This window comes from Microcebus murinus, chromosome 21 (genome assembly GCF_040939455.1).
Source record: "Microcebus murinus isolate Inina chromosome 21, M.murinus_Inina_mat1.0, whole genome shotgun sequence".
Taxonomy (NCBI): domain Eukaryota; kingdom Metazoa; phylum Chordata; class Mammalia; order Primates; family Cheirogaleidae; genus Microcebus; species Microcebus murinus.
In genome coordinates, this window is record NC_134124.1 from 35,598,525 (window position 1) to 35,609,161 (window position 10,637).

The window sequence follows — 10,637 nt, forward strand, 5'->3', positions numbered from 1 at the left end:
AGCAGGTGAAGAAATGCCTCCCTTGGCCTGCTTGACCATGAATACTCCCTATCTTGGGTTCTCACATGGCTTTCCTTTGCCAGTGCAGCTCTGCACTTCTTGATCAGGGACCTGATGTCACTCCTCCCCAGATCTCTAATCAAGCTCTGTACTTGGCTCCATAATAAACTAATGAGCAAATGAATGACTGTGCGAGTAAATGAGCAGGTGAATGACAATAAATGAATGTGTGATAGAGACATGAGTGAACGAACAGAGACACAGCCAGTGAATGAATGAATGAATGAACTCCTTAGGGGAGGTGGGGCGTGGGTCTGATGAACACTGTAAGGATTGCTCCGAGGAGGACCTCTGACTCTTCTGTGTGCACCCCGTCATGCCAACATCTGCCCCTGGGTTCCTGATGGGAAATGACTTCCTTTCTCCTTAGCGCTGGAGCCCACTCACAGCTGGGTGGCCTTTCAGTTGCTCTCGCCCCAACAGCTTTGATTCCGCTGGCTCTGCTGCCTGCGCTTCTGCAGACAGCCCGGGTGTGGCCGTCCTCCAAAGGTCTCCAGCACTGACTTTAGAGGGTCTGGAATAAAACCCAAAATAGGACCCAGGAGGTCTAGGATCAACCCAGAAGCCCTGGTTGGTCATGAGTATTAGTAGATGCTGGTGTTTAACAATTTCCCCACCACATATCAAGGAACACAAACTGGGAGACAGCATGGGACCTGCCTGAGTTTGGCTATTAGACTTTGGGGAAGAAAACTTCCTGAGTTTCGAGGTCCCCATGTGTTGTTTCTTTCCCCCCATACAGAAAAAAAGACCAGACCCGTGTGTCAACTGAGCATTCCAAACTCATATCGGCATCTGGCACGAAGTAGGCCTTCAACAGATATGGAATGAATGAATGGAAGGGAGGGCTGGAGCTAATGAACGAGTAATGCCCTGCACAGAATCAGCCCCTTGGGCCCCTAACTTGAAGACAGAGCAAAGGCTCAGAGCCCTTTCCCTCCCTCCCCGACGCCACAGTGCCCGGGGAGGGGACCTCTCACGCGGTTGGTGCCCCCAGCACTGCGAAGCCGGGACCCAAGACCTACCATACCCAGGGTCCGTTCAGGGTGTCTCAGCCGGACCAGGGACCGGAGGCCGGGGCGGGCGGGGCCGGGGGAGAGGGGCGGGGCGGCGGCCCCAAGCCCTCGGGCTTTCCTAGGCAGAAGAGTCCAGGGAGAGTTCAGAGAGTAGAGGGGTACGCCCCGAGCTCCAGCCAGCGTGGCACATTGCACGTGTTTACATCAAACACAGAAGGCTTACAGTTTGCGCCATCCGGAACTGATAATAAAGCCTGAGTGTGAGGACTCGGGCAAATGCGAGGCCGGCCTTAGCACCGCCCTGGAGCAAGCCCCACACTGGAGGCCTTCCCTTTTGTTAGGGTGGACTGCAATTAAGCGCTCTGTGGCATGCATGTTTTAAACCCTCTAAAGAATTAACCATTTAATTTTCATAATGACCCTATGAAGCACCTACTAAAATCATCCCCATTTTACAGACAAGAAAACTGAGAAGTGTGCAGGCAGTCTCCTAAAGACCAGCAATAGAATAGGCAATTTTTGCAAAGCCAGGTGTTTGCTTCACAACGATCCTCAAACATTGGTGCACCTCAAAATCATGGGGTCTGGGGGTAGAAGGATGAGTGCTTGCTTTAAATTCAGATTTGACCCCGACCTACCACTGTCTGGTTTTGTGAGACTGTGGTAAGACCCGAGAATCTGCATTTTGAACAGGCTTCTCTGATTTTGAAGAAGCTGGTCTGCAGCTGGCACTTGGAGTATCACGGCGGCAGGCAACAGGGGCAAAGAAAGCGTGTGGGCAGGTGAGCGCCCACGGACAGTGTGCTTATTAAAAGAACGCCGACAAGCCTCTACCGCAGACCCTACAAAAGTAGGCCCGTATCCTCGGAGGCGCCAGCTCCCCGGCTCCCAGCATGGCGGGCCTAGCGCCCCTGGGCCCCTAGGAACGAGGCGCTACGGTCCCACCCCAAGCCGCAGGGGGCACCATTCTGCTTCGTCCCGGCGCGAATGGGCCACCGGCATTCTGCGCTTGCGCGGCAAGGCAGCCTACTTCCGGCCCTGCGCGCTCGCTGCTTGAATCCGCGCGGCGCGGGGTAGGTGAGAAGCGGCTAGCGCCTTCGCGGCTTCAGAAGCCCCCGCCGACCCCCTGGGAGCTTTCCTTCCTGTGTCGCGGAGCTACGCGGCATCCCAGCGTGAACCCTCACCTGTCCATTCTTCTCCAGCCCGAACATTCCTCTCTCAGCCTCAAGGACTTAGGCCGCCCTCTCCCTACGACCCCTCTGGCCAGGCGTGCGCTGCCCGCGCACGTCTTAACAACACTCGGGCCAGTCGCACGCCCTCCCCGCCCCAGTCGCCTTCTTCCGAGCCATCTCTTCCCTGTAGAGCACTTCCACAGGGATGGGGAGGATGTTTTGGATAGAGAATGGGCCCCTGTACCCCACTGAGCGCCCCCCTTCACTTCTCTCCCATTCTTTGCAGACAGTCACCATGAAGTTCAATCCCTTCGTGACTTCGGACCGAAGCAAAAACCGCAAACGCCACTTCAATGCCCCCTCGCACGTGCGCAGGAAGATCATGTCGTCCCCGCTCTCCAAGGAGCTGCGGCAGAAGTACAATGTTCGTTCCATGCCCATCCGCAAGGACGATGAAGTCCAGGTGCGTCTTCGTCGGGCTCTAGATAACCAGCTTCGTGGTGCTGGGGCACCGCCTTTGCCTGAGAACGTGGCGAGTACTTGGTGGTGGAAGAGTCACAGACTCATATGCCTCAACACCCTGGCAAGTAGTGTGACCTTTCAGGTGTGTTAGGCTGGAGATGGGGTCCAGAGCCACCAGAGGGTGCCTGCACTGCTTCAGAGCATTCACTTCCTTAACGGTAGTAGTAAAGACTATACGTATGAGCATGTAGTACGCTAGCCAAGCAAAGATCAGCTTTTGATTTAGCTCCCTGGCTGCTAGCTGGTCAAGTGTTGTTCGGGGTGGCTCTTTCAGTCAGACTTTGCAAAGGAAAATGCAACACAGTGAGAGTAGTGTTTTAGTGTCTTTGGACTTAGTGGAGTTGATGGATAGGGATTTGGGGGAGCTGGCACTGGATTTGGCAGCAAATCAGAGGTGCAAAATTATGAAAGTAGGGCCCATGTGAGAAAGTGCCAGCCCTCTGTGCTGACTGGAGCTTTGGATGTGTGGGAGGTGGAAGGGACTTGGGTGTGAGTGAAAAAAGCAAGGGCTAGATTCACCCACTCGAAGGAAATATTTACTGTGCACTTACCAGACATTGTTCTAGACACTAGCAGTAAACAAGACTGACATGGAGGACCTTGTTCTCATGGGGCTCATGTTTTACAGCAGAGTTTCCCCAACCTCAGCACCATTAACGTTTTGGACCGAATAATTGTGAAGGAGCTGTCCTGTGTGTTGTGGAATGTTTAGCAGCATGCTTGGCCTCTGCCTACTCGGTGCCATAAGCACTCCCCTCTCCCCCCACCTCATGTTTGTGACACGCAAAAATATTTGCAGATATTACCATTTTGTCACCTGGTAGTCAAAATCAACTCTCCCTCCTCCAGTTGAGAACCATTGTTTTTGAGTTGAAGATAAGGTGATGAAGTGTGGTGTATCATCTTGAAACACTGGGACTCTCTGAAGGGTTGAGGGACATGTTGAGGGAAAGATTTGAAGCAGGGGATGAGTTAGGCTGAGAGTGTGACAGGAATAGAGTGGACAGAGTAGTTCAGAAGTAAGGGAAGTGAGCCGATAAGAACGGCAAACTGGAAGCTCATGCCACATTTAAAGGAGATAACCGTGTACTTTTAGCCAGCTGCTGTCGTAGGGAAATGCAGGCTCATCATCGTCAGATTCTTGGATTTTCAAAGAGAACTAGAAAATTTGGATTAATTTCCTTCCAGCTGCTACTTCCTGTTCCCTGTTCAAAGCCAAGCTCCTTTAGAGTTACCTACACTTCTTCACTTCCATTTATTCATGGATGCTTTTCAGTCTGATCCCTGTCCCCACTACATTATACAATTGCTTTGGCTGAGATCGTCAATAGGTAATGTCTATTCTCAGAGATTTAAATGCCTGTTGTATGCTAACAACTCCCTCTTTTATATCCCAGTCCAAACCACTTTCCTGAGCACAGACCTCTAGCTCTACCTGTTGAACATCTCTATTTAGATATCTCATTGACACCTCAAGCTTTTTACCCAAGAGTACTGGTGATCCTAACACTCCCACTGCCTCCAGTATCTGATTCTCCTCCCATCTTCCACATTTTTGAGTTGCATATGCCATAAACCTTTACATTATCTTTAATAACTCTTCCCTCCTGTTTTTTTTTTTTAATTTGAGACAGAGTCTCGCTCTGTCACCTGGGCTAGAGTGCAGTGGCATCAGCCTAGCTCCCAGCAACCTCAAACTTCTGGGTTCAAACGATCCTACTGCCTTAGCCTCTAGAGTAGCTGGGACTACAGGCATGCGCCACCATGCCTGGCTAATGTTTTCTATATATTTTTAGTTGTCTAGCTAATTTCTTTCTATTTTTTTAATAGATACGGTCACGCTCTTGGACAGGCTGGTTCCAAACTCCTGGATTCAAATGATCCACCCGCCCTCCATTGTGCAAGGATTACAGGCGTGAGCCACTGTGTCCGACCCACCCCCTCCTTCTAATCTACCACAAAGTCTTGTTGATTCTATCTCCATAGTAAGTCTTGAACCTATTTCCAATGCGGTTCAAGGCAGCATCCAGCTTCCACTCTTAACCTTGTCCATTCTCCACAGAGAGGTATTATTTGCAAATCAGGTTCTACTTAAAACCTACTAATGGGGCTTGCTGTGCTTGTAAAATCTAAAATCATTTATTGCATGGTCCTATGTGATCTAATCCTAGTCTGTTTCTTCAACCTCATCTCTTCCTACTAGCCTAGCACATGCTCTACACTTCAGCTTCAGCCACACCAGCCTTCTCAGGTCTTTAAAACACCTGATCTTTTCTCCCTCTTGTTCCTTCCCCAGAATGTTCCCTTTGACTCGAGTTCCCTTCCTTCCTTGTACCTGGCTAACGCCTCATTTGATCATTTTATTTTTAACTGAACTATAATTTACATACAACAAAATACACAGGTCAGTTTTGGCAGATATAAAATCAGGTTGCTATTGCCATAATTATGGCAGAGACTATTTTTATCATCTCAGTAAGTTGCCAGGTGCCCTATGCTGGTTAGTGATCGTATATTTGTATATTTACTTGTTAACTGCTTACTAGCCATTAGACTAAGCTCTATGAGGCCAGAGAGCTTGTCTTGTACTTGTTGCCTAACCTCAATGCAGAGCGTGGCACTTAGTGGGGGTGGGGTTCAGTCAACATTTGTTGAATGAACGAAAAAAATATTGACTAGATGGTAGAAGATGAGATAAAGGAGGACAGGGGAGAAGGAGCTGCTATTTTTGAGTGCCTAAGAGGTATGAATTGTTTCCTTCAAAGACCATGCTGGATAAACACTTCTCCACCAGGAGTATAAAATAACCCCAATTGGATTTGTTAAAACTGCCTCTTCTCTCTTAGAATCCGAATCTCACTTATCTTCCTCTTTCTCTAAGTAGGTGACAGTTCCTCTTAATTTACAGAGAAAATTAAAACTATCAGTCAGGTACTTTCTGAACTCCTGGCTCCATACCTACTGACTTAACCTGCAGTCCTATCCTTCTTGTCCTCATTCTCCCATTACAATAAAAGAGATATCCCTATTTTTGTCTAAACATGATCTGTCTACCACTGTGTGCTGCAGTCTCTCCTCTCTCCACTTGGAGATCTTTCTGTATAGTTCTTTTACCCTCTTTCTCCATACTTGTTTCTTTCCATCAGCATTTAAACACATTTATGTTTTCCTCTCTTTAAAAGGCTGGGTGCAATGGCTCATGCTTGTCATCCTAGCACTCAGAGAGGTCGAGGCAGGAAGTTCACTTGAGGTCAGGAGTTCGAGACCAGCCTGAGCAAGAATGAGATCCCATATCTACAAACAATAGAAAAATTAGTGGGATGTGGTGGCACATGCCTATAGTCCCAGCTATTAGGGAGGCTGAGGCAGGAGGATCGCTTGAGCCTAGGAGTTTGAGATTGCAGTGAGCTATGATGCTACTGCGGGCATCAGAGCTGGGCGACAGAGCAAGACTCTGTCTCAAATGAGTAAAGTAAGTAAGTAAAGTTTCCCTAATTTCACAATTTCACATCCCACTCGAACTGTCTTTTCTCATCTTCAGAGCCACGCTCCTTGGGACTATATTCTCACCTTCACCTCCCCGGGGTATTCTTTGCCTTACTGTAAATGGCTTCCATTCCACCACTTCACTGGAAGCATCCCAGCCACGGCAACTAGTGACCACTTTGTTGTCAAATCTGTAAATTACTTTATCTTCCCTGTATTTGATGGTTCCACAGCATTTGACAGTCTTCTCTTGGCTTCTGTAACACCACACTCCCACGGTTTCTTGTTCTTTCTGACCACATCATCCTCTTATAAGCTCTTCCAAAATGTTGAGTTTTCTCATATTTCTGTATTCTGCCCTTTTCTCATATTGAAGCAAAATGAGGCTTCAAATTGCATCTCTGATTGACTCCCACATCTCTATTGCTGGCCCAGTTGACCTTCCAGCTGTGTATGGAATTCTCTGTTAGAATGTCCCCAGATTCTTCAAATTCATCATGTTCCAAACTAAACTGTTTCCTCCTAACATCTGTTTACTCCCTGTGTTCCTTGCCTGTGGGAAGGCACATCTATCCATCTGTTGCCCAGGCCAGACTCTGAGTATCCTCTGAGTACCCTTGCTCCTTCACGCTCACCTTTCCAGTCTAGACGATTTACTCGTATACTGTCTCCCTCCTCACTGGGTCTACAGGTTGTTCTGTTCCTTTCACTTGTTTTTATTTTTTAATATCTTTCTTCAATCTCGATGCTAGTTAACAGGAGATTTTTCCCAGACTTCTTCCGGGAATGTCCTGAGAGTCTCTGGTCATGCAGAGTTGGTAGATTTTTCAATGAGGCATGGCTGTCCCCTTTTTAAATCTGAAAAGTGACTTGGAAAATGAGCTGAACAATCTAGGTAGACATTTTAGGAGTATTGGGATTCTCTAGTTGTTTATATCTATTATTTCCTCTAAGTTTATTAATCAGTGTTACATTGTGCCTGCTATTTAACAGGCTGTTACCTTCAGGGAAGCCACATTCTAGTTGGTTTTTTTAATAGAGTAGGTTTAACTGTCCACAAGATTTTAATTTAAATACTTTATTTTTTCCTGAATATAAAATATTTGTATTAATTGTGGAAATCTCAAAATTTAGAAGGATATAAATATTAGAAATCATCATCTGTTGTAATCCTGCTTCCTGCCTAATGGCAGCCATTATCAATATTTCCATCCCATCATGTTACGTGCTGTGTATATGAAACGTGTACCTACAGGTTGAGCATCCCAAAATCTGAAATGCTCTAAAAGTCAGAACTTTTTGAGAAGCAACATGATACTCCAAGGAAATGCTCATTGGAACATTTTGGATTTCTGATTTTTGGATTTGGGATGCTCAACTGGTAATGCAAATATTCTAAAATCTGAAGCACTTCTGGTCCCAAGCATTTTTTTCTAAAGATCATTATCTTGAGTATTTTCCTAGGTCATAAAATATTTTTTGAAGATACATATTTTAAATGGTTACATGGTGGTCTCAGTATGATGTCTTATTCTTTATATTGTTGAAAATAATTACTTTTTTTTTAATTATCAGGACTACTTCTGTGATGACCATCCTAGTTGAAGGCATTTTTGTTGTTGTTCATGTAAGAGAGAAAATTCAGGTGAAAAATATCCACCTGACCTTGTATAACAAAGCAAATTTATACCACAAAAATAGCTGACATTTGAGACCAGGTGCTGTGGATTGCGCCTGTAATCCTAGCACTCTGGGAGGCCAAGGTGAGAGGATTACTTGAGCTCAGGAGTTCACGATCAGCCTGGGCAAGAGCAAGACCTCATCTCTACTAACAGTAGAAAAATTAGCCAGGTATCGTGGTACACACCTGTATTCCCAGCTACTTACAAGGCTGAGGCAAGAGGATTTCTTGAGCTCAAGAGTTTGAGGTTGCAGCGAGCATCTAATGATGCCACTGCACTCTACCCAGACCGACAGAGCGAGACTCTGTCTCAAAAAAAAAAAAAGGAAATAGCTGACATTTGATAGCAAGATTAATCTGGTTTTGTACAAAAAGTTGTATGTTTAGCCTAAGGGTTTATGATTATTAACTTCCTCATGATCATTCATAAGAAATGGGTAAAAAATATGTCTTGTCTTTTTTCTTAGGTGGTTCGAGGACACTACAAAGGTCAGCAAATCGGTAAGGTAGTCCAGGTGTACAGAAAGAAATATGTCATCTACATTGAACGGGTGCAGCGTGAGAAGGCTAATGGCACAACCGTGCACGTGGGCATTCACCCAAGCAAGGTATGCTCCAGAACTGAGTGGTGGTAGCAGCCATGTAACGGGCATAACATTACTGTTATGGCACTACCTGCATGGGTGGTCGAGATAAGGACTTCAGACAGGCCAGGCAGGCTCATTTGATTCGGTGGCTTGATGATGTCATCAAGGATCCAGATTCTCTTCTTGTCTGTTTTGCCATCCTCGGTGATAGCTCTGCCTTCAAATTGGTGGCACTTCTCCACTATATAATATTCAGGTAGAAAAGAGACTATTTCGCCAGCCAAGGGATGGTGAACAAATTTTTCCAGTCAAGTGATATTTCATATCACTAAACTATGGAAATATTCTCCTGAAATCCTCAGGAGTTAGGGGACAAGAGGTTGGATAGCAGAAGAAGGAGCCCAAACTGCTGTTGTCCGTCTCTAGAAAAAATTAAAAACTAGCCAAGTGTGGTGGTGTGTGCTTGTAGTCCCAGCTACTCGAGGGGCTAAGATGGGAAGATCATTTGAGCCCAGGAGTTCAAGGTTATAATGATCTGTGATCACACCACTGCACTCCAGTCTGGGTGAGAGAGCAAGAGCCTGTCTCTTTAAAAAAAAAAGAGAGAGAGAGAGAGCCTTTTCCACTTACAAAATAAGTAAATAAAGACCTGTTTTCTCACTTCTAATAGGTTGTTATCACCAGGCTAAAACTGGACAAAGATCGGAAAAAAATTCTTGAACGCAAAGCCAAGTCTCGGCAAGTTGGAAAAGAGAAAGGCAAATACAAGGAAGAACTTATTGAGAAAATGCAGGAATGAATATAATCTTTGTGCAACCATGGTTTAACTGTAGATTTTTAGCCTAGTGTGTGTTTCTTTGGAACTGTTCAAAAATATCTCTGGAACATTCCATTTCCCTCCTGTTTTGTTGTTGACCTATGGCTCTCTGTAAGTCTACTGTTGCAATTTTGATTAATAATTTTATGAATAAAAATTGGAAATGTTTCCTAATTCCAAATAGTATTTGCATTGTTTGTAAATAAAATCCATCTTATTACCTATTCCTCTTTGCCAGTCTTCCGTGTTTACTGTGTTTAACTTGTGGAGCAGCAAAATAGTGGTGGAGTCAAGAGGCCCTGCTCTGCCTGGCCCCTCTTGCTGGTGCAGCGGAAGGGGCAGGGCTCCAGTTCCTGATGCGGGGTTTGCATGTTCACGGGCGCCAGAGTGTGTGCTGCTTTACACTCGTGTCTCTCAGGCCTGGCACATTGTTCTCTGGCCTCCTGGCTTGTATTTCCCCAGCTTTCTCTCCGTCATGCACCAACCAAACCAAATCATGTGCAGCTCCCCCGCCAGGCTCCCCTCCCCATGGTCTTGACTTTGCAAGCACCGTTTCCATGTGACTAAAATGCCCCTTTCTTCTGGAGCTGAGAAAAGTGTGTGGGCAAGATTTGACTCACAGATTTTGTTTGTCCTTTATTTTTATAATTAAAAATTCCAACATTTAAAACGTGGGAGAATTCACAGATTCCACCTGCGTTACCCGGCTGCGTGGATCCCCGCATAGGTACCTGTCCCTGCACAGCATTGCCAGGAGCCAAGGGGCTGGCTGCTCCCTATCCCACCTGCTCCACTCGTGTACTTGCACCTGAGTTTCAGGTCTGTCTGCTCATTCTTCAAGGTTTAGCTCCAGGACCACATCTAAAATCTTCCCCTACCCCTGTGAAAAATAATCTATTGATTAAAATATATCAAGTAACCATTTATGTCTTTCCAATAACAGCTTATCCGACATAAGTGGATTGTCCTCATAAATGTTGATTGAATCAGAGTGGTTTTCCATTTTGACTGGTAAAGTGAACTTAGCTTAACAGTCCAAATCACAAGCAGCATAAGAAATGAAGTCAAGATATGAACCTTGACCTATGGCATCAAAGGTCATTCACGTCCCACTTTAGCCAGCTGTCTCAGGTATTCCCTCCTTTACTCTGTCAGCCTTTTGTTGGAGTCTGATAAGGGTCTGGACGTTTGTGTGGGACAGACAAGGACCTTCATGTCTGTAGCAGTAGTGCTGCTTAGCGGGAAAGCATCAGCAGCTATCCAGGTCTAATCCCAGCTCCGCCACTGGGTGGTCAT

General features: G+C 46.0%; 1 protein-coding gene across 2 annotated transcripts; it reads left to right on the forward strand.

The window, feature by feature from the left end:
• Positions 1-2,083: 2,083 nt before the first annotated feature.
• RPL26L1 (ribosomal protein L26 like 1) lies at positions 2,084-9,537 on the forward strand. 2 transcript variants are annotated; one of them, XM_012765500.3, is made up of 4 exons: positions 2,084-2,149; positions 2,535-2,711; positions 8,405-8,545; positions 9,195-9,537. In XM_012765500.3, the coding sequence occupies exons 2-4, from the start codon at positions 2,544-2,546 to the stop codon at positions 9,321-9,323; spliced, it is 438 nt and encodes a 145-aa protein (XP_012620954.1). In that variant the 5' UTR covers positions 2,084-2,149; positions 2,535-2,543; the 3' UTR covers positions 9,324-9,537. The 2 variants fall into 2 exon arrangements, with proteins under 2 accessions (XP_012620954.1, XP_012620955.1); XM_012765501.3 differs by having other exon boundaries at positions 2,094-2,153.
• Positions 9,538-10,637: the final 1,100 nt, after the last annotated feature.